The following is a 23,909-nucleotide window of genomic DNA, read 5'->3' on the forward strand; positions in this document are numbered from 1 at the left end:
TGATTGGGCGACACGTGCAGTGGTACCAAATCAGACCCATGATGGGGAAGTAGTGTTATACCGACACCCCCCGTAAACCAAAACCTGAAAGGAAGACTGCGATGTATCTAAGGTCAGGCCCTTGAAGATAAAAAGAAAGTTCTTGAGTATATTTGAAGGCCGAAAAGATACCTAATAGAACTGTGTTCTCTTACCTAACTATCTTCAAAAGACCTTATTGCTATCGTTCAGGGTCTTGCTCCAGTCTCTGTTTTTTGGTCACGGCGGGGCTGAGCACAAAGAAGGTACCTATACATGTCTCAACTTGGGCGATGTTTGATTTGGACAGGACAGAAAAATGCTTGGCAAGGGATGAGAAGTCGGCTGCTGCCCATCTTCCTGGCCTTCTCTTTCTCCGCGTCTGGAAAATTTACTCTTACTCTCTTTTTGAGTGGGTTGGAAAATCTGCATTCCAAACTCTTTCGGCCACAAGGCCTGAAATATGACCCACCAACTACTCTTCATTTATTTGAGTCGCAATGGCAACAGGGACAAGTCTAGCGACAGAATGGCTTCAAATCCCGATTATAGGGAGCTCTACCCAAACTCCATCTTGTCCTAGTGCCATCTTCAATGCCTCTTCCGCTGCAAATGTCACAGCGCATCTTCTAGTTCAAACTCCCATAACTCTATCGCCAACAGCTCAGAACGCAGCTCCGCCTGTGACTGTAACATGTATATACCCAATCGTTTACGGGTCGAACCTTGGAAATACGAACTCAACATCCGACACGATAACATCAATAGCATCGACGGCGCCTACAACAAACCAATCGACTGCTTCCTTGATTGCTCCCAGCACGATATCGACGGGTTCCAAAACCGATCCAACATCATCCACGGTCGCCAACAACTCTTTCAACCACGCAATCGGGCGACCGTCGAGTGCAGAAATCATTGGTATTGCGCTGGGAAGCTTTGGCGCTGGGCTCTCTCTCGCAGGTTTCGTGTGGGGTCTTTTTTTTTGTTTGAGACGGAAACGAAGATCGAAGCCTGATAATCATCCAATTCTTCCCGACAAAGCAACCTCCGAGACTCCAGTTTCTTTCCCCAGGCCACTCGAGGGGAAAACTACACACTCTTCGGTTCTTGCCGCAGGCCGCTCGCGTGGTCTCACACTTCACAGTTACCTGCTGGATGGCCCAGGGGACAGCGAGATTGGCTCCGAGTTCAATGATCTTGCATTTCTGTTGAAGAGCCATGTTGAGGATTGCTACCATCGAAAGCCTGTGTCCTATGGCCTTGCTTCTATCAAGCAGTCACTCGAAGGGCTGGGTTTGGATGAGTGGACCCAGGAACAAATCGCCAAATCGGCTTTGGATCCCAGACAGCGCCATGCGGCCATTCGAAGCTTCATGTCACGCGTCATTTTTTCTGCCATTGATATCCAAAGCATCTCTGGACATTCTTTGCTTCCTCAAGAGGTTGTGGCATTCGTCAAGGCATTGTCTCCTACAGTGAAGTCTCAAAGCCCAGGGTCACCAAGTAGGTTCCGAGTCGCCCGCAGATGATTCAGACAGACGCTAACTGATGCCAGCGACCCAAGTGCTGGACATGTGGCGTCGATGTTCTGCTTTCCTCCTTCATGAGGACAGACAAGAAAGCACACTCTTGCCTTCCCCACAAGGCAGCCAATGGCAAGTGAAGGAACTGCAAACGGCCCTTGATAAGTTCTTGGTGCATTTCCTTGATGAGCACACCCAGGTTCGACAGAATCAAGGCGAGGATTTGAATGCAGTCATTCAAGAGTTTGTGAAGTTTGGCTACGTGGTCTTTTCCCACTCTTGTAGTTGGCGATATTCATTTGAAGCAGAGCACACGTGCTGGTCAAAAGGAATTGTGATGATGCCTGGACTTGAGAGGTTAACACGTCTGAATGGCGAAGTACTAGAAAAGCCCAAGGTGGTGGTTCCACCCCTGTTTGAGAACACTCGCTAACTGACAACTACTTCTTCTTGACCCTGAATATTCTTGTTCATTTCACTCCCAACTTTCAGTTCGATAACTGCTCTTTTGTATATATATATATATATTGTTTAATTTGACGTTTTCTTCTGCACAAATGAACCGTCTGCTCGTAATTGAGGCACGCACTCCCTCTGATGCAATGAAGGCTCATCAAACAGTGCATGTTGTACCTCCAAGTGCCGCGAAAAGTCCCGCCAAGGGGTGGACGTTTGCCCCACCTAAGACATACTGGCAATGTGCTTTTTCTTCAGTTCAGAGCCTTATTCAAGATTCGATAGTGCTGCAAATGTAAATACCTGTCTACACTCAGAGCCCATCTTCCATTGATGGTTTCCATTCTATTTGGCTATTTCTATATATACCCAAGGTACTTTGAAAACGCTAAAAATGGATTCCATAGTCTCTATTCATTGATATGGAACCACTTCGAATGGAGGGAACTGATTCAAAATCTCATGCTCTGTTTACCGCTTCATGGTACTATTCATATTGCAGAAGGCTGGCTGCACTTGGAAAACTCTAACCCTGGTCTCAACTTCGTGCATGCAGTCGCAAGCCACATGCGCTTCGTTCGTCACATTACCTAACAGGACATGTCGAAATCACAAAATCCCACATTCTGTGCTTCTGGACCAGCCAAGGTACCTACCTAGGTGGCTTGATGCACAATCGCGTGTCCCAATCCCAGGCCGCAACCTCTGTCTGGCCGGTCCAACTGAAACAATCAAGGACGGGTAAGTACCTAAGCAGCTTGCTGTACCGCTGCCTTAATCAAGCCTCTTGTGTGTGAGAGAGCCATCCGGCTGCGCAACATGAAGGTGAGAGGCTGCTCCAGGCTTCAACCGCAGTAGGGATACCATTTTTAGAAACTGTTCACGTCCCGTGGCTCCTGGGTTCCAATTCATCATCACTCCATTGGCTATTTAGTCAAATCTCCTTTCTTCAATTTGACAGATACCCACATAGGTATTTAAGCAATTGCCTTGGAGCTTCCGCTGCCAACATTGGTGTCAGAAAACTTTTCATTAGCAAGGACCACGCCATACTCACACAGTCACTCATCAATTGACATGCTGCCTGAGCCATTTTCTCCTAACTTCTTCTCCCGGTCATAACCATGCCCGAACCTCTCACAATCGCTGCTGGCGGTGCCGGGGTTCTGAAAGTTGCTGGCGAAGCAGCGCGCAGCGTGGTCGCTCTCAGTCGCGCACCAGAGGAGGTGGATGGCGCCGCCAATGACATCCAGGCTTGTCAGGACAAAGTGAACGAGCTTATCAAGCTCCGCAGCAAGCACATCAATTTCCTCGAAAAAGATCCAGATCATCTCAAAGCTGTGGACTCTGCTATCGACAATGCCCGTGCAGCCCTTCGAGAAGCCAAGCCAGTGGTTGAACGCAACACAACTAGAGCAAACAGAGTCGAAAAAATCAGCATCAGCCGCTTCATACGCCCCATTCAATGGAACATCAAAGACCGCGAGACATACAAACTCCGGTGGGAAGCTATGCGACGGACTGACTGCGAAGTCCAGGTCCAGATCACCAGGCTGACGACTTACCAAGATGTTATGGTCGGGATACGCAACTCCCAGAATGAAGAGGAGGGAGATAGCTACTCGGAGAAGGAATACTTGAATGCTAAGCGGGCTCAGAGGGTAAAGGGTCTTGCGGCCTTGGGTCCGGTGATTCATGAGGCGGAGGTAACCCCGACCCCCTGATTCGGAATTTCGTCGAGTTCAACATCATGATCTTTTCAATCCTTCATTGCAAGTCCCCCTCCACGGCGCAGCTACTCAATACATACATACAAATGGTGTCAAGAAGGATTCCACACATTCACCGACCAAACTGGCTTAACTATTTACCCAGCCTTTCCATAGAAATCCTGAATATACTCACTTCCTCCTGCTATAGTCAGGTGTGGCCGGCATTACCTTCGGAGACCTAGTTACTATCATTTCGCCAGCCAGGTATCTTCCAAGGTCTATCTATTTCCCAGACTCAAAGGTCTTGAAATGCACTTCGGATATATATTTCACTTTTTCGAGGACATTATACCTTGTGAAAGCTACCAACTTTCCAAGTATACCTCATTATTCTCGATCCATCCGTGGAATAGATCTCATTCCATGGTTTTCTGTTTTAGTTTGGAGAGAGTAGATCTCTCAGCCTGTCGCTTTTCTTCCCTTACTTTTTTCTCGGAAGTTATACTGGAAGTCGCCTGCCCCATGAAGATATAGCGAACGAAATTGAAATTCATATGTGCTTACTGGTATAACGCAGCGATACATCGCTTTTTACTCTCCCCCAATCACACAGACACCTTCCTGGCCTTCAACACAACCCTCAAAGACCTCTCCAAGCTCCCTCGTGCCCAACCCGATGGCTTCAACCACTGGAGACTCCCCTTCCGTAAACACGACCCACTCCAAAAGCATTAGCTCATGATGACAAGAGGAGTTCAACGCAGTATTCCTAGAAAAGAGGCATTATTTCATCCCCGATGTTCGTTCCCCTCGTTTTGTTTACCCCCTTTTCAAATCTCCACTTACCCCTTTCCAATCTCCACTTTCCCCCTGAACAGTCACCATGACAAACACCTCTAACGCTCCTTCTAAGATCCCCTATGTCCCCAGCCCCAAAGAATACACCCTCACTTTTCCTGACAAAATCCAGCACTGCAAAGCCTTGCAATCTGTCTCTCCTTACAAAAATACACGCGTTCTAATGATAAGTGACTCCACCTCCGGACACGATCTGTCCATCTCTTTGTTACCCCTGGCGGCATACCCTCCCCACATCTCCCCTCCCACTGGAACGGTACCCTACCACCCGATTACATCGTCTAGAAGCCAACAATCTCCTCTTATCACCCTAATACCAACAAAATCACCTTCTGCGACGGCACCCACCTCGACCAATACAACATAGACATGGTGGTTTACTGCACTGGCTACCAACCTTCCCTTTCCTTCTGACACCACCTGGCTTATGGCCACATAACAAGCGCTCGAACCAAATTAAAAAAGCTTGGTATTGAATTGGGTTCTATCTAACGTCACCGAAGAAACACTGGAGCAAGAAAAGACCCATCTGCAGGCAAACCTACCCCATCCATAGCCCCATGAACATAAGCATCCCCTATCAGATTATACAGTCCCCGATGCAACTCGTTGCAGACGCTATCTCCTTGTCTCATCATCTGTTTGGCTTCTTCACCAGCCTGGTAGAACACCCGGTCTTCGGGCCGCTTGATCAACGTCTCAACCACTCTATGGTTGCACCCTACCTCTTGTGTCGAAGGTCGCAATATCAGCGGTACCCGGCTCCCCGACACAACAAAAACCCTATCACCGCTGCTTACACCGCGAGGACCGGTCCCGATGTATCCCTTATCCGTGATAAAGAACTTCCTATCACTACACGCAAACCTGACGGCGTAGTGGAACGCGTTCCTCTTTTCAGACTCCAACTCCTTCTCGGTCATCCCATGCTTGGCATTGAAGACCGGCTCCTGCAGGTGATCACCAACGATTGATGTCGTTCTTCTATGGTGAAAGTCGACGCTTCGCCATTTGGTGTATGCTGACGACACATCGTCCCCAGCGAGGGATATTCCAGCGTGGGTGTATTCAATGTTTCCGCATATAGTGCGCCAAAAGGCATTTCCAACGGTTCCTCCACCGGCATATGGTCGATTGTCGTCTCCTAGGACCTCGACGACTAGCTCTTCCCAACTCTTCACGACCTCTCGCCATCGTCTGGCGCCACCGTCTCTGCCGTGATGGGAGTTGACTACTTCGTCGCAGACCCAGTGAATCCGATCGAGCTCAACTCCTTCTACCTCTAATAGGAGCCGGCCGTGAAGACGAACCTGGCCCGGGGGCAGGTGGCTTGAGGCATCATAGAACCCTTGTGTTTCAAGGCGGATGTTTTCAGTGGCACTTGGTCTGTAACTCCTAAGAGGGATATTAGTGCAAATTTTCACAGCAATACCATTATAGATGCAAGGGCTTCCTACCAGTCTATCACCCAGGAGGGATGCCCTGGATGGGTGAGCCGTGGGTCACCGTCACTTGTGGCGTTTGGTGTGCCACACAGAACCTCAAGCGACTGCATGTTTTTGATGACTGTGACAGACACCTGCCAGTAAACATTTGTCACGTCAAGGTTGTAGTCGGGAGCAATTTTGTGTTGGCCACCCCAATACTGGACCATGCCGATGAGTGCATACACCTTATCTCTGGGGTCTGTTGCATTCCGTATCCTGAACTGCCGGAGCAGAGGAAGCAGTGAAACGAGCTTTGAAGGGTTTCGCCAGTCCTGTCGGATGATCTCGATATCTCTTACTTGCCGTGCAAATTGTGCCAAGAATGATACGTATCCGTAGGCCGAGTCGATGTTTGTAGAAAGCTGGCCGTTCATATATGACGCCGCTGCTTTCGTGATCATGTTCCATGGACATGATAGAGTGGCATAGTAGCAGGTAGCCTTGGCTGCCACCACTGTCTCTTGAAGAACCCATGATCTTTGCCACTGCCAGCACAGAGTTAGCCCAAATAATCATTCTCGTGACTGAACAGTGGAGTTGTACCCATGCTTGATCCATTATCGCCTGGATACCATTCAAAATGCAGGAAGACTGCCCAAAAGGGGAGCTGATATGCGGAGTAACTGAAGCCGGTATTCCAAGCGATAGTAGCCATAAAACACAAAAGCCACCGAATATGTATTGTCGTTTGCAATCAGATCGGCGCAGAAATTCTAGCCAGAAGAATCGATTGGTCTCTTCGTTATCCGTCCAGTCAAGCGATGTCAGGCCTAAGGAAAGCATGAAGTCCTCTGCCAAATCGTCATCGTCCTGTTTGCTCCCAAGCCAGATCGCCACTTCTTCAGCCTGTTGGTATATTCGCCGCATTATGCCCACTTGGTGGCCTCTTTCGTCGGGATCATGTTGATTGATACAGACAGCATCCACCCAGAGATTTACCACCCTGTCTTTACTTCGCAATCTCTGGAGGGCAGCGTATAGGTTAGGACTGACGGGTATGGGCACATTGTTGCATCTTATCCACATTGTTGATTGCGATGATCCCGAATTTGAACTGCGAAGAGTATTGTCCCAGGCATATGAAAGTGCTTTGTATGGCGGTGCGTTGCTAAGAGGAAGTTCTTCCAGGCTACAGGTGATTGCTTGATCCAGAATCCCGGGGTGTAATCGCATGAGCCGGAAGTTGGTGCTTCCCTGCCCCGCAAGAGACCCGTAGAGCGGTGCGTGTCTTAAACCGTGTTTGCGATGGAGTGTTCTTGGAACACGTATTGACCTTCTCTTAGTAGCCGACATCTTGAAAAGAATGAGCGGGTAGTTGTGGTTGTAAATGTTGGAGGTGCGAGAGCATCAGAAGGTGAGAGTTGTCAAAGGTCTATCTATGCCCAGCCGGGATGGATGTGCTCCGCCCCGATCCCACATGCAGGCTCAGAGGCTGAGCACACAAAGCTGTCCCTCTTTGATAGGGCAGTAGCTGAGCGCACACTGTCCAGAAACAATGTAATGTTCCAGAAACAAGACTTTGACAAGTCCCCTTTTCTTGCAGAAAGATAGTAGCCTTCCGCATAGCCCGAGATGTTGAAGCTCTCAAGTCCTCGCCGTGTAAGGTGAGCGTTTGGTGTCCAGCCAATCGTACCCCTGACAGTCAACCACCACTCATACGCTGCCACCTTTTAGGGGCTGACCCACCATCTTGGGCGTCAACGACAACGTAGAAAATGGAGCCAAAGCAGGTCGCCTTGGAAAAGGACCGTGATTGTCCAATGAGGATAATACATATGTGATGCGAGAAATGCTCAAGTAGGCGCGTGAAGAGTCACCTCGAACACGCCAGATTAGCAGTCCCTTGTAGCGTTGTCCTTCATAAAAAGAGATCTCTTCTTTCTCGATATTTCATTCTCTCTGCCATCCACTTATCAAGTGTTAGCTTCATGTTGTATCAAGATGTTTTGGCATAAGTCATTGCCAGCTCTCACGATGGGAATCCTCGGGCCCAGGACCGGCACTGCGAAAAAGCTTCCCTCGGACAACATAATGGGCACGCCTCCTGATACCCCTGAGTCGAGTCCTGCCCCGGATTTGCAGCCTATGGCCACCCCCAAACTGCGGGGGGCTCTCCTCAAGCAACCACTACCCACACCCCCAGACACTGGGCTTGCGCTCAATGTCCCGAAAGCTCATGATTTTGGATCCTTCATGGATGTCACAACACCTCCAGAAGTTGAAGAAACGCCTGCGACCCCGACAACAGAAGACGGGCCAGAAAGTCCCACCTCCCAGCTTACCCAAGAAGCCTCGAGGTTTTGGGGAGAAGACTTCTCAGACAAAGCCTCAACAGTACTCACAACACCATCCGAAGCTCCCTTCACCCCCTCAAAATCAGGATACCGCTATCCACACCACGTCGACGACCTAATCTTCGACTGCGAAGACTCCCCCGAGACCCCAGACACTCAGCTAACCCAAGAAGCCTCCCGCTTCTGGGACGACACCCCCGACACCCCCTTCACAGCCCCCTCCTCAGCACCATCCCTAGCAGGAACCCCATCAAAACCTCTCCCAGGAAAAACCCGCCACTTGCTGCCTAGACAACCCGGCCTCAAAACCCCCCTCCCATGCACCAACTGCGGCTCTCTAATCTCATCCAACCACCAACACCCCCTCCAATGCACCCATCTCCTCTGTCCCACCTGCACGAGGCAAATCCTCATCACCTCCCTCATCTCCAAACCCTTCGTCCCAGCAGCCTGCCCTTGCTCTGCCTCGACCCCGATCCCGAAATCCATCCTCCGACAATCAGTAACCTACCTGCAATTCATGGCCTACGCCGACAAACTCGCCGAAAACTCCATTCCTGCCGGTCAGAGGTTGTACTGCCACAACCCCCAATGCAAAAGATTCATCAACCCGAAGCTGGACGTGAAAAAGGGAGGGAAAGTAGGGACGTGTGGGCATTGTGGGGGAAATACGTGCAAGAGGTGCGGGCAGAAGGGGCATATGTTTGGGGTTAGTCAGCAGACTTGTAAGTTACCTACCTCGACGAGGAGAAAGAAGGAGAGGATGAGAGGCTGACGAGTTTTGAGGTGAAGTGATGGAGGGGAAGAGGGTTGCCAAGAGGGGAGGCGGGAGTAGGAGGGAGAGGAAGAGGAAGGTTAGAAGTGAGGGGAAGGGTGGGATGTGTCCGGGGGTTAAAGAGGGTGGTGAGGTTTGGGTGTGAAGAGGTGGACATGGGCTGGATACACCTGACATTGGGAATTGCATATGGCGTTTCGGTTGAGATGATAGGCTTTGTTTGGTCTGTGGGAGAGATAGACATGTGGCGACATTGCGGCGTTGTGGTATTCCGGTAAGAATATTTGGGTAGATATTTGATGAATTATCAGACATAATGGACATTGTGAAATATGCTTCCTAGACCTGTCGTCAGCAACGTCTGGAATATGCTGTTGTGAATGTTCGACATACTTGGTATGAGAGCTCGAGCTCGTTTTCTAATCAACAAGTTAATTGAGGGATCAATAAGAAAGAGGCTCAGGGACCAGGACAGGACTACCTACCATATTTCCCCGTGAACCACCAGGCCGGCGACGGGTATGCAATCGCGAAACAAATGGCGTTGTGGACGGCTCAACTTTCACATGCTAGAGGAAAACGGTTCCCCCACGATTGTGGGTCCCGGGATCTGGTTTCCAGGCCCCTGCGTCATTTTTGCGGGGAACCCTGCCAAACACAGCGCGCCCTGGAATGTTGGAAGGCCGCACCACAGCGCTGCAGCGGTGCCGCCGCCATGGGCACCCCCGTCGCCAGCCGGTCGCACATGCTCGGCTATGAAGTGCTATCAAGAGCCGCTGATCCTCTTTGTCGATGACACCAAAACATTTTGCGACTCTCCCATCCTTTTCCTCCGGACCTATAGAAGCCTTTACGACGACATTTCCATGAGGTAGACCACGAATTCTTCTCCTCCAGCGCTGCACGCACTCATATATCCCGCCTACACCGTCCTTGCGCTCCTCCGTCGCCCGCTGAGAAAAACGTTTCGTCATCCGGCTAGCTGCGATAACCGAGGCACCATGTCAGCCACCACCATCCAGAGCCTCAAGGTGTGACGCAACCACCACTTCGACTGTCTAGAGAATCCAAGGTTGACATGACGAATAGGTTCTTGTAGAGAGCATCATTCTCGACCCAAAATACCATGACATCCTCACAGTTGTCAAGGGCGCACGCAATGGCGCTGTCTACGGCGCAAAAGTCCGCTTTCCACATGCCTTGGTGTAGGTTTTCAGATCACAGCCCGTACATCTCGCCGCAGCCTGCTGACCATAATGTGTACAGGATGATAATGCTCTTTCGCTCCGGAACGTATGTATTTTCAACTATCCTGCGCCGACCCGTCTCCCCGAGATTAACGCTGCATTCGTCCCCCTGATACAGGTTGCGTGAGAAAGTACGACTCATTTTCAATGCTACAAAAACACACGCCCTGAATTTGGCAAAGTTTGCGACAATATACAAGTCAACATGCTTGCTTCTGAAGCTGTACGGGGCTACGCCGGGCAAAGAAGGTAAGAAACGAGGAGCCTCGGTTCGGCAACACAAGACGACGCTAACATACCGAAGGCCCTTATGACAGCTTTATTGCCGGTCTTCTAGGCGGCTACGTTGTGTTTGGCCAGCGGTCCAAGCGCGGCAAGATCTCGAGCGTCAGCCAGCAAATCGTCATCTACATCTTTGCGCGCGTCGCGCTGGCGCTGGCGCGTCTGGCAGTCAAGCCCGGGTATGGTCTTCCGGGGGTGTCAGAACCGAAGCAGAGTGCGGCGATCAGTCACTATGCCTGGCCAGTCTTTGCCAGCATGTCATGGGCAGCCGTGATGCATCTCTTCAGATGGCATGCCGCCGAGCTGCAGCCTAGTTTGCGCAGCAGCATGGTTTACATCTACCAGAATTCTGACGACTGGGACGGGCTACGGAACTTTATATGGCACAACAAATGAGGGATCAGTGTACGATGGAGACATGATAAAGGATATTTCAAGGGCGTTCATACGGTTGTATAATCACGGTGGCTTCTAGATCTGCTCGCAGCTCCTAGCATCAGCATTGGCTTCTCGCATTCTTGGTTACAGTCCGGCTATGGGAACCCAGGGTTTTGTTTTAGAGGAGGTCTATGCTGTGGTGGATCGGTAATGGAGGATTACAGTACCTATCTTGAGTATGAATTTCAGACACAGACTTGTGAATCTCGGCAGTTTGGACACGTTACCGGGCCTCTTGCTTTTCTGTCTAGGTCCTTCCTAAACCGGGTCTGCTCGTTGGTGCTTGCTAAAGACTGTCCGGGCAGGCAGGTCCTCAAAGGGGGCTTCTCACCACCTAACAGGCAGGGCAGGAGGAAATCTGACCAGCTCGGTCCCGTGTGCCCGTCGTCAGAAAAGGACACTGGAGGGTGATCAAGTACCTCAACTTTGCAGCAGCAAGCCTGGGCATCTTTTCTCCCCTTTCTTCCTCAATCGTCCGCTGCCGTGCATTCACTTTCGTTTTTGGGCAAACCAACCAACATCAGTCCCATCGGTACTTGACGACAGTCTTATCCAACATGGATTCTCAATCTGGCAACACGACTACGCGTCCGCCACAAGACACAACTACACCTCCGCAACACACGGCTGCAATTCCGCAAATCATAATTTCGCCTCCGCGAGACACGACTCCGCCTCCACTATTCCCAACTACGCCTCCGCAAGACACTACAGCCTCCCCAAGCAGCGATGATGCTCCTCTCAAACCCATCGTCGTCGCTCTTCGAAGGTTGCCTAGAACTGGGCACTATGAGCCTGTCATGTGGTATCCAGGCCCCGATTACCATTGGAGTATCACAACTGCGGAGCAACATGCCTTGCTCCTTTCTCCAGAAATGGCCAAACCAGACCCCCCCTCGCACGTTGAAGAAATTATCACACCATTCTTTTCACTTGACCTTCCTCGCTTTTCCCGTTTATCGCCAGGTTCCTACCGACCCGAGGGGCCCATCGTATTGCGGGGGTACGAAAAACAGTATCCCATTGAAATTGGCCTTGTTGAGACGGATGAGGCGACTTAGGCTCTCGCCCGTGATGAACCTCTTACGATGATGACCCTTTTGATTTCAGCTTGTCATGACGAATTGGCTCAGAAACTCACCGACACTTTAGGCACCTAGTTTCAACCTTTTTCAATCTTCTTTGAATCGCTCGCCACCGGTACAATATGTTGTTCAAGAACAGCCCTGAGGAATGTGGGCCAACATCGATTCTGGAAGAGGAAGAGGAGGAAGGTAGCTCCTTTGGATGGATTCTGGACTATTGGGTTCGTGTAGACACAAAATAGGGAGTGGCTTTGCACTTGATACCCAGCGATGCTTGATATGGAATCTGGAGGTTGGGAGCGACAAATCAGGAGCGTTGAATCAGCATGGCATATTTTTTGTACTGTAAGGTTCGTTGTTCTAGGTTGATAAGACAGGAATAATGGCAGCTTGTCTCTTCTGAATTTTTACCTTGTGGACAAGAAAATATGAAATCAAGGCCTCAAAGGCTAGTGTAAAGACCTTGAAAGGTGTTTAAAAAGGGTATAGCGGCCTTTAACATGGTAGGGAGGGCTTGGAAGATAGTCATAGGGCGTTAAGAGATAGTCGAGGGCATTTCGATCATCTTTCAAGGTGTTTTGTCGAGTTCTAAAGGCTCGTAAAGTTTCAATAGATATTTGACATCTATTTACTATCTTTGAAGGCATATAAACTCTTTGTAAAGACGTATTATCTATCTTTTAAGGGGGTTTGAGCATCTCTTTTTGACGTAGTTCAAGATACTTCCTGCGTTAAATTGCCTACTTTGCAGTACCAGTTGCCTATTCGTCCACAGCTTAACAAGTTGGGAAGGCATTGGGCATAGGTATAACCCCCACATACCCACCCCAACCCCATCTTCCCCTTCTTCTTCAAGAAGCACCGAAAGACATGACCAGCCGGTAGAGCACATCATCCCCTCTGGCATCCTTCTAAAGTAACCGGATTTTGTTTCACCATCATGGGAATTTTCGATGTTGAGAAATACGACTGCAATGGAAACCAACACTCGAAAAGCCGGGTGCTGTTGCGCTTGCTGCCGCGCTTGCTGCCTAAAACCTGCCTTACGACAGTGTCAGTCACGTCAACAACATTTATGTCGGTCATCCGCAAGTGTGGCAGCTATTTGGAGATTTTATGCACACATTAGCAGTTTACAAGTGTTTCTTGCTGTGTGTGTGTTGTCGTGTTATTGGGGGGGATTGGTTGGTGGAGGGATAACATGCTACTACTGCCTGTCATGCCGGGGACTCGACTCGACCAAAGCAAGCGAGTGCTTTTTTTTTTCGAGGGGAGTCGGGGCGTTCCACTCTTAATTCACCATGTGGCTTTCACATGATGGCTTTCTAAGGTATTTTGGATTTGGTGGCCCAGTCTATTGTGGTATTGATGGCGTTGGAGGTTAACCTTGAGGCTGCACCGCCAGTCAGCACAGCAAAAGCATCTTCACCCCTCGAGAGTTTGGATGGGACATAAATAGGCTCGAAAGAAATTTTCGCAGGGCTTCTCTTTTTCACGTTTGTGGCATTGGATGTTGGGCTTGACCTCGACCAACTGTCATCAATTTAGACTCGGCCTCGTACGCGTTGAAACTTACGGTTCACTATCGAATCGACTTCATATCGACTATCACACACAGTGATGGGCGAGGCCTGACACTCGAGCGAAACTCTCGCCTTTGATCCCACGCCACCACCTTATACAAGAGAAGAACTACAACCCGACTCGAACAATGGCACCCCAAACCTACGACTGTCAAATCTGCCTCAGCCCATTCACCTCCCCCCTCTCCCCCCTTCCTCCCTTTGCCCTCTCGGGATGTAACCACTTCCACTGCCCCCGCTGCCTCTCGGAAAACCTAGCCCAATCCCTCAAATCCCTCCCCTTCAAACCAGCCACCTGCTGCACCCAGGCAACCTTCATCCCTCCCTCTGTCTTCCGCCGCCGGGAGTTTGGTATACCACGAGACAGGGTGCGCCTCTATCGACAGAAAATAACAGAGTACCAAGCCTCCTATCCCACGTCACCTGCGTCAAGACGAAGGAGGCAACAGCCACCACAGGAAATGGTACAGGGCTTGTCAGGGGTGAGGATTGTGTTTTATGGAGCGCCGATGCCGCTGAAGGTCAATTTGCCAACTTACTGCCAAGATGCGAAATGCGGGGCGTTTATACCGGAGGTTTTGGGGGGCAGGTGTAGGAGGTGCAAGAAGAGGACGTGTGAGATTTGCAAGATGGGGATGCACCTCGGGCAGGGCGGCTGTAGGAAGGAGGATTTGTTTAGGATTGAGGAGAGGACCGAGGTGAGGAGGTTGGCTGCTATGGAGCTTGTTACCTTGGATGTGAAAAAGGTTAAGGAGGCAAGCAGGAGTGAGAGAGAGAAAATGGAGAGGGAGAAGAGAGCGAAGAGGGAGAGTGAGAAGGAGTTGTGGGCGCTGACGAGGGCGTTGATGAGGGAAAAGGAGTGGAAGAGGTGCCCGCGGTGTAAGAATGGGGTTGAGAAGACGGAGGGGTGTAATCATATGATTTGCGTTTGTGGGATCGATTGGTGCTATCGTTGCGAGAGGGCTTGGGGGGCTAGTCATATCATTGGGATGGGGGCTTGTGCTGGGTAGTTTAGAGGCAGGGCTTCCCTTTGATGATGCGGGTAAGGGCAGGGGCAAGAAAAGGGGGTGGGCTGGACAAGGACACCTGGGGAGAGAGAGTTGACGGATCTGTTTCTTTTGTTTTGGGATAATATTTCTTTTTTTTTTAATTCTGGTGGAAAACGTGTTTGGTGTTTTACACGAGCAATGAGGATGAAATCAGCGACGACAGGCCTCGACGGCATAAATTACGTTTATTTCCTTTGTCGGGAACACAGTACAGACAAAGGTCCTGGTAATATATAGCTACACAATAATACAGAGACACTAGAAGAGGATATTGCCGGCTGCACATGCAAATATAACATGTTTTTGCACCTCTTAAATCATGTCTAGATAAATAGTCTCATGGCTGGTCAGCAATTTCTGAGTGACAGTTGACAAAATAACTCAAGAACCTTGATCAAATATCTCCTGGGGATTTTGAGTTGTCAAGTTCCCATTCGACTTCCCCGCCGCCTGAAATTGGCGGAGAGTTAAGTTCTGAATAGCAAGCCCATCACAAACCTTCTCACAATGTGGCGTCATGACGACTTCCATCTCCAATCACCACGCCACCAGCCGAGGCATGTGAATGCAACCCCCAAAGTCAACAGCTGGCACCAGACACAGACCAAGATAAATTAAAACCTATGAATTGCGCACATCTTGGTATATACTTCTAGCAGGCTACAATGACTCTCAGCCAAATCGATAAAAATCAACACAGCAACTAACACACTGGGCAACGGCGTGTTTTCCAGGGATATTTTGACATTAACCATCCAACACCGGACGCCTTGACCATGCAAATCTTTTGCAAAACCCATTTTCCCCAGAGACTCTGATGACCGCCTTCCAAAATACCCACCACCACCAACTTAGACAAGCAAAACAGCGTTCAGGCAGCCGTCGTTCTCGGGATTGTTGGTAATCTGGGCGTAACGACCCCAGGCAATCTTTCCGGAAGCTGTGACCATACCAAGATCGGAGACGTTGACCTCGATAATGGTACCCTTGGACAGAACACCGAGCTGGGTGTACAGGGGGTTGCTGGGGTTCTTCTTGACGCCCAAGATTGGGAGCTGTACCGTGACATTGAGAGTTGGGTGTGTGACATTGGCCTTCTTGTACCGGAGACCCATGGGGCGAATGAAACCTATTCCCAACATTAGTTCCCCTTTCCAAGCTCCTGAACAAGCCGAACCACTCACGTTCGTATTTGACCGGCCGTCTGGTGAAATCAGGCCCAACAAAAGTAGGCTTCGTAACCACACGCTTCCACCCCTTCTTGTGCACCTTCTTGCCCGTCTTGACAACCTTGAATAACTCCTCCTCACTGATACCCTTGACCTTGGGAATCGGCACCGAAAACCTCGCCGCCTTCTCGGCACGTTTGCTCTTGATCTGACTGGAGAGGGCCTTGGCAGATGTGGGGTTGGCGCGGTCGAGAAGGTACGAGGGAATAGGGTTGGAGGGCTCGTTCTCGGCGGGGGCGCCCTTGACGTTGCGCTCTTCGTGCTGCTTGATCGTCTTGCGCATCTGGATCTTTTGCGAGTGACGCTGCTTAGCGTACAGCTTGGCCCTCAGGCCGCGGAGGTTCTGCGCATTCTCGCTCTGCTTATGGCCCTCACGAGCGGCCTTCTTGCGCGTGCGCTCCTCATGATCGAGACGCTTGCCGTGAAGCTTGCGGTGTCTTTCTGTTCGGGGATTCTAGTTAATATCTGCGCCAAATTTCGGTGGTTTAGAGACGGGCGAGCAGGGGAAGGGCAGAGGCATACCGATATACTCGTTCTGGGGCTGCAGTTGTCGAAGGATGTGGTCAGCGTTTGTCAATCGAACTCTTCCTATTCAACAGAACTTACCATGATGAATTCTGTCGCCCTGGCAAGGGTCTTGAGTTCTCAGTTGATAATGGTTTGAAGGAGAGCTCAAGATTCGGATTCGCAAGCTTGCTAGGGCGTAACGGCGATGCGATTGAATCCAGGCGTTGGCACTGGAGGTCGTCCTCTGATAAAAAAATCGAGAGCTTATCGCAGGCTTGGTGGCGGGTTGCAAGTGGGGCAGAGACTCTAGATCCTGATTGGCCAGCCTCGCACATTCGCTTGTCCTCCAACACAAATGACAGCCGGATTTCAACTCAAGAAACATTAGCCGAATGCAAGTCTACAAATGATATGTGATATTAATCAGCATAGTATTTACAAAGTCTATGTAGGTACGTGAGGCTGAAGATACTAGGTGGGGTGGAGCACCAACATTCCACGACGACACAGCAAGCAGAGAACAATGAAGATACAGAAACAAAACATGATTTGTAATAACAACGCTCACATCGACTCTATTACGAGTTCGAGCTTGCTACGATGCAAGTATGTTTGAGCAATACCTAGGACACAAAAACCCAACTCCAATGCTGATGCGGTATCTCAGTTGCTGCAACCACTGCGCCATGCTGAAACATCCCAGAAATCCAGTCTTCCGTTGTTCCCTTATGCACCGGCCTGCTCCTGAAGCCTCTATCCTGGGTCCCAAGACCGTAACTCCAAACATGAAAACAAAAGTATCGTCAACGCCGGCTGGCTCTCATGGCCTCTAGAGCCTTGCGTTTTCGCTCTTCCTTCTCGCGCTTCAGCCGCTTCTCGCGTTCCTCTTCCTGCTTGTCCTCTAGGCGAGCACGACGCTCAGCCGCCGTCTCTTCGACTTCAATGTCGGAAAGACCAGCTTCCATGTCAGACTCATCCGACATGTCGTCATATCCACCGCGACGGCCATAGGCATACGGGTCGTCTTCATCTTCATCATACTCAACAAAGTCGTCCAGGTCGTCGTCCTCTTCCTCGTATCTTGAGCGAGAGCCGCCATATCGGGGACGTTCGCGTACCTTGTCTCGCGGGTCACGGTCAGGGCCGCTGCTGCTAGCCTTTGGTTTGGTAATAGCACCTGGCCGGGGTCGTGCTGTGCCGGTATAACCAGTTGTCGCCAAGGCAGCCTTCTTGATCTTCTTGTTCTCCTCCTCGGCCGCTGCTTTCGCTTTGGCACTCGAGGCTCCAGGAGACACACGATTCCGCTCGACTCCATTTTTTGGAGCTGTTCGAGATGATGCAGGGGGGGCTGCAGAGCCTTTCCTGCCGGCGACCTTGGCCTGCTTTGCCTGGTCCGCCTTCAGCTCTTTGCGCTCCTTCATGGTCAGGTTCCTCTCCACTGGCTTGTGACTGATCTTGCCAAGCGATTCCCGTGCCTCCTGGTTCTCACGTGCCCTCGCCATAATCTCTGCAAATGACCGCTTCTTTGGGGGACCCGAGTCCGATGGTGATGGTCGGTTAGCGACAGGCCGCGATGGCAGAGGCTTGCTGCCATTGGAGGAGACACCTGGACGGGTGCCATTGGTCACAACTGTGCTTGGTCTGGTTGCTGGCGCAGTCGTCGATTTGACTGGTGGTCGCGATGACCCAGAGTATATGCTTCCGGAAGCGGTTGTGGGCTTATCTATCGGCCGGGAAGCTGGTTTTGGGGAGCTGATGTTGGGCCGCGATAGCCCATCTGCAGTGGTCTCAGTGCGCGGTGCCTTTGGGAGCGTGTTGCGCAAATCATCCTCGGCCTTTCGTTTGGGTGCCGTCGTGCTATGTCGCGATGTGGGGTTTGAGGTCGGTGATGGGCTGGGTTTCTCGCCAGTGATGGCCCCAAGAAGGTCCGCAATCTAACCACAATCGATATCAATATTAGGGGTGCGGAGACCGAGGAATCAGCACAAAATACGTACCCCCATCGTCGCGCGAGTACAGCAGTATGGGCGGGATGCCGAACCCTAAATCTCGCAGTTGTCGTGATCCCTCCCCAACCTCATACGATTTGTTGGCGCGAAGTCATCGAGTGAAAACGCCAAAACGGGCCTTGCCACTGAGCGTTTCCTGTCTCGCTGTGCCAAGCGCTCAGCTATGCGGGGAACGCCAGTGCTAGAGTGCTGTAAATCTGGTGAAAGCGGCTGAAATTGCGATTTTTAGGCTTCGCGATTAGGAGCGGAAACAGAAGCGGTGTGAGTCGTGGGAAAGAGAAAGGGAAGAAGTCTGCGCGGTCGATGGGGACTTCAATGCTGGGAGCGCAGGCTGCTTTTAACTTGCGGGCAAACAGCCTGGCCTGGCTCGTCCTGGTACAGTTCCAAGCCAAGAATGACCAAGAGACCCACTGCAAAGTCGTAACACGAACCTGGGAGAAGCTCGGAGTCAGGTATCACCGGTTCCGGAGGTCCTGCCAAGCCGTGCCCGACTCAATTCATTACGTCAGCAGGAGCACGCACCTCCATGCCCTAGACAGCAAGCAGTCAGGTGATTAGTGGGGTGGGAATTTGCGGGCACAGGAACCAAAATTGTAAAATATTCCACCTTGGCTCGGGAGCTTTTATCACCGAACACAGCAACACCGCCCAGAACTAAGAAGAGTCTTTCTCCGCACAAGCCAGCGGTTAAAATTGATTGACATCTCTTGTTCTTTACTTCTCCTAAAGAGTGAGTTTCCCTTTCAGACCCGACGCAGTTTCGAGACTCCGAGGACTAATCACCAAGTCGCTACAGAACAGCCAAAATGAAGCACCTCGCCGCTTACCTCCTCCTCACCCTCGGTGGCAAGGCCACCCCCTCCGCTGCCGACGTCAAGGCCGTTCTCGAGTCTGTCGGTATCGAGGCTGACTCCGACCGCCTCGACAAGCTCATCTCTGAGCTCGAGGGCAAGGACATCAACGAGGTACGACCGATCGGACAAAGTCGCAAGTGGAGGAAACAATTTTGCTAACATTGCTCGACAGCTCATCGCTGAGGGTTCTTCCAAGCTCGCTTCCGTCCCATCTGGCGGTGCTGGTGGCGCTGCCGCCGCTGGTGGTGCCGCCGCTGCCAGTGGTGCCGCTGAGGCTGCCCCTGAGGAGGCCAAGGAGGAGGGTATGTACCGCGATAATATCTGCTATGGGAAGGACAGTTCGCTAACAATCTCGCAGAGAAGGAGGAGTCCGATGACGACATGGGCTTCGGTCTCTTCGACTAAGCGCGCCATATCGTCTTGGTTTCCGAACAAGAGCTGGGCAAATCCGAAGAACCTTAACGACTTATGCGGATGTTTACGGCGTTATCTACAGGCCATCGGCCTCGGCTGCGGACCAGGAGTTTTGGGATTTGCGCGGGCAGGTTTCTGACATCGTACAACGGCATATAGGCGGGGCAATAAAAAGCACCAAGGCTCTCTTCGGACAATGATGTTCTTTGCATTTTTGATTTGTGACATTGTTCTTTTACTCCGATTGACATGACTCTTCTGGCTGCGACTTTGAAGCGCTGTGATGTTGATCGAAACATAATTGGGACTGTGGCATGCGCATGGTCGCAAGCTCTCAGCTCAACACCAGCTCTCCCTGTTATCGATTAATCGCTTATCAGAAGCCATGGTGGGATGTGCAAGTGGGCCTGGGACGTTGAAATGAGTGGACAATTCTTGCCTAAGGCACCGGAGCAGGCGGATGATGAAGTGGCTGGGTAATTGCCTGCATATGGAAAGCGGAGGGGACACGCTGAAAACGCCCTTGGCAATGCCCGGAACGCGCTAGCCTGCCCAGTTTTTTACGGTTGCTGGGTAACGGGCCAAGGAGATGGTGCGCTGTCATTGGCTGCTCCACTAGAGGCCAAAATATTCCCTCGAATTGGCAAAAGCCCAGCGTCACCCCATCTTTCCCTTGTCCACCTGCCAACTCTTGTCGTAAGTCCCATTCTCGGTAAAGATGCCATCGCGACAACGGTAGGCCTAATCGACACGATCACCAACACTTCCCGCTTATCGCCAGTTGTGCCAATTGTGTTTTACTCAAAATCAACAGTGGTGGAAAGTATCGGATAGCACACGCGGTGTGAAGCGACGACAGACAGAAACCGACGAAAACCAGCCACCAAAATTCTAAACAACATTTCAACAACAGCTGCCCCATAGAAAGGGGGGCCGCCCAAAAAAAGTAAACAATTGTCGCCCATTCATGAACGACATGGCCACCGCCGCATCACCAACGCCAGTTGGCGGAGGGAGTCACCTCAACGCTCTGGGACGTAGAACCTCCGCCAGACAAGCGCTCCGCCGCCCGACTTCGACGTCGCTATCTTCGAGGCCGCAGCTCGGCCGTAGCGAGTCTAACCCTGCTGTCAGCGCATCTTTTTCTGGCACAACTTCGCGAGAGACGAGGGCGCATTCTCAACCTCAGTCAAACCAGCAACCAATTACTGCTGCGCTGCATGACAGCTCCGACGATGAGGAGCCGGTGGTACCTATGAAGCTTAGCGCTTTGACAAAGGCATTGCTTAATGATGGTGCGTCCGAGGGAGTGTCCAGGGGGGGTGCGCAGTCTGTTGTCTCTGGCCGTGCTGCTTCACCGCCGCAACGTCCTGCTTCGAGGGTGACGAGGAGGTCGACTGCTAGTGTTTCTGCTTCTGCCGCTGTGGAGGATAGCGAGGCTGCTGTGGGGGAGGTGAGGCAGACGAGACGGACGGCGAGGACGAGTAGTGTCCAGCGTGGGGTTACGGGGAGATCTTCACCCCAAAGGGAGACGAGCCCTGCGCCTCAGCCACGGAAGCGCGTTGTGCGATTGAGCAATACTAGTGCTGGGAACAATGCTTTCAACTCGAGCTTTAATGGTAGCTTTGAGTCGAGTGTGAGGAGGTCATTGTCTGGTACTACTGGCCGGAGCAAGAGACAGGAGAGTGCCGAGGTGGTTGAGAAGAAGTCAGTTCAGGCTCCGGTGCCCGTTGAGCCTGAGCAGCAGGAGGTTGAACAGCAGCTTGCTGATATCAACACACCAGTTGTGCCTGTGAGGACGGTACGCATTGCCGTCGGGTCATCTGGAAGCAAGGGGAGGTCGGATAGTTCTTCCGGTCACTCCAAGAGCTCCCGGGGATATAGCGATCATGATCAGGAGTTGGGCGAGGAACCCGCGACTGTTGGACGGTCTGTTGCTGTTGCTCCTCAAAGTTCTATGCGGATTGGGAGAATAGGGAAGATGGGCGGGAGCTTTCTCAGTGGCCCGGCTCGTCGTGGAAGGAGGAGACAGAGTGAGGAGGATGGACAAGATCATGGAGAGGGTGATGCTTTTGGCAGTGGTCAGGAGCCTGAAAGCCAACAGCCTCAGTATATGGGCCTCGGTATGGAGCAGCCACAATCATCATTCTTGGCTTCCAACTATCGCGAGTTTGCTGCTGCTTCTGGTAGCCCTGTTAGTTCCAGGGATCCCTCAAGAGCTGCGGTCCGCAGAGGGACCTCGGCTAGCGTTTCTCCGCCAGAGGTCAGGGAGCTTGAAAGGAGCCACCTCGAGTTGGACTTCAAGATTCCTACACCCCCACCACGTGTTCCTTCCAGTCTTGGGAAGGAGAACCAAGCCCCAGCGGCGCAAAAGCCAAACCCAGTGGTGATCTCCCTTTTGGATGACACCAAAGAGCCGGCGAAGCCCATCCAACCACTTGTAAGCGACATCAGAGCCAACGCACCACCATCCCAACGAGCAGCATCCCCTGACCGCAAGGTTCTGGCACAGAAAAGCGAAAACACCCCCCGCCGCGCCGCACCCCCACCGCCTCCGAAAATGTCAGTGCTTGATGCTGCCACAGCCAACGCCGGTGCTTCTACTACTACACAGGCTAGCAAGAAGAGGCAGGTCATGCTCCGAGTCAACGGCAGGACGTACACCAGAATCGACTGTATAGGCCGTGGCGGTTCGGGTAAGGTGTACCGGGTCTCTGCGGAGAACGGCAAGATGTTTGCCCTCAAGCGTGTCTCTCTTGAAAGTGCCGATGAGAACACGGTGAGAGGATTCAAGGGGGAGATTGACCTGCTCAAAAGGCTGCACGGCGTTGACAGGGTGATTCAGCTGATTGATCACGAGTTGAACCTGGAGAAGCAGCTTTTGAGTGTGCTCATGGAGGTGGGCGAGCTCGATTTTAATACTCTGCTGAAATCCCGACAGAGCGCCACGGAGGGGGCGAGGTTGGATCCGGTTTTCATCAGGTACTACTGGAAGGAGATGCTCGAGTGCGTGCAGGCTGTTCATCTCAAGGATGTAGTGCATTCGGATCTTAAGCCGGCCAACTTTGTGCTCGTGCAGGGGAGGCTCAAGCTGATTGACTTTGGGATTGCGAACGCGATCCAAACGGAGATGACGGTCAACGTGCACAGGGAGACGCAGATTGGGACGCCGAACTACATGTCGCCCGAGTCGCTGATGGACTCTAACCAGTATGCTTTCACGTCGGCGCACAATGGCAAGTTTTCGATCCCGCCGCCTCTGCAGCATTACCAAAAGGGGGCTCCGAGGATTATGAAGCTGGGGAAGCCGTCGGATGTTTGGTCACTGGGGTGTATCTTGTATCAGATGGTTTATGGTCTGCCGCCATTTGGCAAGATTGCGAACCAGATGTCGAGGTGTCAGGCAATTATCAATTGGGCGTATCAGGTCGAGTTTCCCGAGGTCACGGAGGATGGGAGCCGGGTGCCGCCTTCGCTGATTAGGACGATGAGGAGGTGCTTGAACCGGGAGCAGAAGGAGAGGCCTACTTGTGAGGAGCTGTTGGCGGATACGGACCCGTTTTTGTATCCCCAGGAGTTTGACCCTGGTGTTTATGCCATGGCTGAGCAGGGCAAGGTGCTGCCTATTACGGAGGAGTTATTGGGCAGGATTATTCAGAGTGTGGTGCAAAGGTGTGGGGAGAGGATGCCGACGCCGGAGGAGATTAAGAGTGGGATGCTCACGCAGGGGTATTGGGCTGGGGTGAAAAGGGTGGTTACCGGTGCTAATAGCAGTAGTAATTCCTCGAGGTAACCCCGGGGGAGGGTTTTTGAAAACAAAAGACAGGTTGGAGGACATGGGAGTGTATTGTTGGATTTTTATGTGTGTTTGGATAATGTGTACATATACGCACACGCGCACGAGCGCGCACAGGAGACTTGGATGGAGGGTGTCTTTGGGTATCAAATCAGGGCAAGAAGAGGAGGATTATTGTTCTAGGAGTTGCAAGGGTTGGGTGATGGGAGTTGGGGTTTTCTTTCTGTTGACGAATGTTATGACGACCAAAAAGGATACTTTGATACCTGCTGGGAGGAAAGGAAGTTTGG

General features: G+C 51.5%; 11 protein-coding genes across 11 annotated transcripts; 8 read left to right on the forward strand and 3 right to left on the reverse strand.

The window, feature by feature from the left end:
• The first annotated feature begins 385 nt into the window (after window positions 1-385).
• On the forward strand, window positions 386-1,994 carry QC761_0018510 (uncharacterized protein). Its single transcript, XM_062872048.1, has 2 exons — window positions 386-1,524; window positions 1,577-1,994. The coding sequence occupies exons 1-2, from the start codon at window positions 519-521 to the stop codon at window positions 1,975-1,977; spliced, it is 1,407 nt and encodes a 468-aa protein (XP_062738136.1). The 5' UTR covers window positions 386-518; the 3' UTR covers window positions 1,978-1,994.
• A 1,130-nt stretch (window positions 1,995-3,124) lies between these two features.
• Window positions 3,125-3,724, forward strand: QC761_0018520 (uncharacterized protein; the record flags this gene model as incomplete). Its single annotated transcript, XM_062872049.1, has 1 exon — window positions 3,125-3,724. The coding sequence occupies one exon, from the start codon at window positions 3,125-3,127 to the stop codon at window positions 3,722-3,724; it is 600 nt and encodes a 199-aa protein (XP_062738137.1).
• A 1,330-nt stretch (window positions 3,725-5,054) lies between these two features.
• QC761_116550 (uncharacterized protein) lies at window positions 5,055-9,619 on the reverse strand (the record flags this gene model as incomplete). Its single annotated transcript, XM_062874924.1, has 4 exons — window positions 9,520-9,619; window positions 6,028-9,465; window positions 5,116-5,965; window positions 5,055-5,078 (listed from the first exon to the last, which is right to left on the reverse strand). The coding sequence occupies exons 2-4, from the start codon at window positions 6,456-6,458 to the stop codon at window positions 5,055-5,057; spliced, it is 1,305 nt and encodes a 434-aa protein (XP_062738138.1). The 5' UTR covers window positions 6,459-9,465; window positions 9,520-9,619.
• On the forward strand, window positions 7,999-9,126 carry QC761_116555 (uncharacterized protein; the record flags this gene model as incomplete). Its single annotated transcript, XM_062874925.1, has 1 exon — window positions 7,999-9,126. One exon carries the CDS (start codon window positions 7,999-8,001, stop codon window positions 9,124-9,126), a length of 1,128 nt encoding a protein of 375 aa, XP_062738139.1.
• Window positions 9,620-9,900: 281 nt separating the features above from the next.
• Window positions 9,901-11,314, forward strand: QC761_116560 (uncharacterized protein). The gene is made up of 5 exons (XM_062874926.1): window positions 9,901-10,157; window positions 10,216-10,331; window positions 10,393-10,419; window positions 10,492-10,622; window positions 10,678-11,314. Exons 1-5 carry the CDS (start codon window positions 10,128-10,130, stop codon window positions 11,049-11,051), a joined length of 678 nt encoding a protein of 225 aa, XP_062738140.1. The 5' UTR covers window positions 9,901-10,127; the 3' UTR covers window positions 11,052-11,314.
• Window positions 11,315-11,650: 336 nt separating this feature from the next.
• Window positions 11,651-12,154, forward strand: QC761_116570 (uncharacterized protein; the record flags this gene model as incomplete). The annotated part of the gene is made up of 1 exon (XM_062874927.1): window positions 11,651-12,154. The coding sequence occupies one exon, from the start codon at window positions 11,651-11,653 to the stop codon at window positions 12,152-12,154; it is 504 nt and encodes a 167-aa protein (XP_062738141.1).
• Window positions 12,155-13,889: 1,735 nt separating this feature from the next.
• On the forward strand, window positions 13,890-14,771 carry QC761_116575 (uncharacterized protein; the record flags this gene model as incomplete). Its single annotated transcript, XM_062874928.1, has 1 exon — window positions 13,890-14,771. The coding sequence occupies one exon, from the start codon at window positions 13,890-13,892 to the stop codon at window positions 14,769-14,771; it is 882 nt and encodes a 293-aa protein (XP_062738142.1).
• A 572-nt stretch (window positions 14,772-15,343) lies between these two features.
• Window positions 15,344-16,832, reverse strand: NSA2 (Ribosome biogenesis protein). Its single transcript, XM_062874929.1, has 4 exons — window positions 16,646-16,832; window positions 16,562-16,580; window positions 15,995-16,480; window positions 15,344-15,939 (listed from the first exon to the last, which is right to left on the reverse strand). The coding sequence occupies exons 1-4, from the start codon at window positions 16,646-16,648 to the stop codon at window positions 15,662-15,664; spliced, it is 786 nt and encodes a 261-aa protein (XP_062738143.1). The 5' UTR covers window positions 16,649-16,832; the 3' UTR covers window positions 15,344-15,661.
• A 307-nt stretch (window positions 16,833-17,139) lies between these two features.
• QC761_116590 (uncharacterized protein) lies at window positions 17,140-18,940 on the reverse strand. The gene is made up of 2 exons (XM_062874930.1): window positions 18,544-18,940; window positions 17,140-18,480 (listed from the first exon to the last, which is right to left on the reverse strand). Exons 1-2 carry the CDS (start codon window positions 18,547-18,549, stop codon window positions 17,350-17,352), a joined length of 1,137 nt encoding a protein of 378 aa, XP_062738144.1. The 5' UTR covers window positions 18,550-18,940; the 3' UTR covers window positions 17,140-17,349.
• RPP2B (60S acidic ribosomal protein P2) lies at window positions 18,768-20,020 on the forward strand. Its single transcript, XM_062874931.1, has 4 exons — window positions 18,768-19,285; window positions 19,352-19,520; window positions 19,582-19,711; window positions 19,768-20,020. Exons 2-4 carry the CDS (start codon window positions 19,362-19,364, stop codon window positions 19,812-19,814), a joined length of 336 nt encoding a protein of 111 aa, XP_062738145.1. The 5' UTR covers window positions 18,768-19,285; window positions 19,352-19,361; the 3' UTR covers window positions 19,815-20,020.
• Window positions 20,021-20,790: 770 nt separating this feature from the next.
• Window positions 20,791-23,616, forward strand: QC761_116610 (uncharacterized protein; the record flags this gene model as incomplete). Its single annotated transcript, XM_062874932.1, has 1 exon — window positions 20,791-23,616. The coding sequence occupies one exon, from the start codon at window positions 20,791-20,793 to the stop codon at window positions 23,614-23,616; it is 2,826 nt and encodes a 941-aa protein (XP_062738146.1).
• Between the last annotated feature and the right edge of the window lie 293 nt (window positions 23,617-23,909).

The sequence above is a fragment of the Podospora bellae-mahoneyi genome (assembly GCF_035222275.1).
Source record: "Podospora bellae-mahoneyi strain CBS 112042 chromosome 1 map unlocalized CBS112042p_1, whole genome shotgun sequence".
NCBI classification, from domain to species: Eukaryota; Fungi; Ascomycota; class Sordariomycetes; order Sordariales; family Podosporaceae; genus Podospora; species Podospora bellae-mahoneyi.

What these genes read in the sequence shown, in the direction of transcription:
- QC761_0018510 (XM_062872048.1), top strand. Translation starts at nt 519, where the DNA reads ATGGCAACAGGGACAAGTCTAGCGACAGAATGGCTTCAAATCCCGATT. An exon ending in TCAAAGCCCAGGGTCACCAA is followed by an intron (nt 1,525 to 1,576) that starts GTAGGTTCCGAG and finishes AACTGATGCCAG; the next exon opens with CGACCCAAGTGCTGGACATG.
- QC761_116560 (XM_062874926.1), top strand. Translation starts at nt 10,128, where the DNA reads ATGTCAGCCACCACCATCCAGAGCCTCAAG. An exon ending in CGCTTTCCACATGCCTTGGT is followed by an intron (nt 10,332 to 10,392) that starts GTAGGTTTTCAG and finishes TAATGTGTACAG; the next exon opens with GATGATAATGCTCTTTCGCT. An exon ending in ATGCTCTTTCGCTCCGGAAC is followed by an intron (nt 10,420 to 10,491) that starts GTATGTATTTTC and finishes CCCCTGATACAG; the next exon opens with GTTGCGTGAGAAAGTACGAC.
- NSA2 (XM_062874929.1), bottom strand. An exon ending in ACGGCCGGTCAAATACGAAC is followed by an intron (nt 15,940 to 15,994) that starts GTGAGTGGTTCG and finishes TGTTGGGAATAG; the next exon opens with GTTTCATTCGCCCCATGGGT.
- RPP2B (XM_062874931.1), top strand. Translation starts at nt 19,362, where the DNA reads ATGAAGCACCTCGCCGCTTACCTCCTCCTCACCCTCGGTGGCAAGGCC. An exon ending in AGGGCAAGGACATCAACGAG is followed by an intron (nt 19,521 to 19,581) that starts GTACGACCGATC and finishes ATTGCTCGACAG; the next exon opens with CTCATCGCTGAGGGTTCTTC. An exon ending in TGAGGAGGCCAAGGAGGAGG is followed by an intron (nt 19,712 to 19,767) that starts GTATGTACCGCG and finishes ACAATCTCGCAG; the next exon opens with AGAAGGAGGAGTCCGATGAC.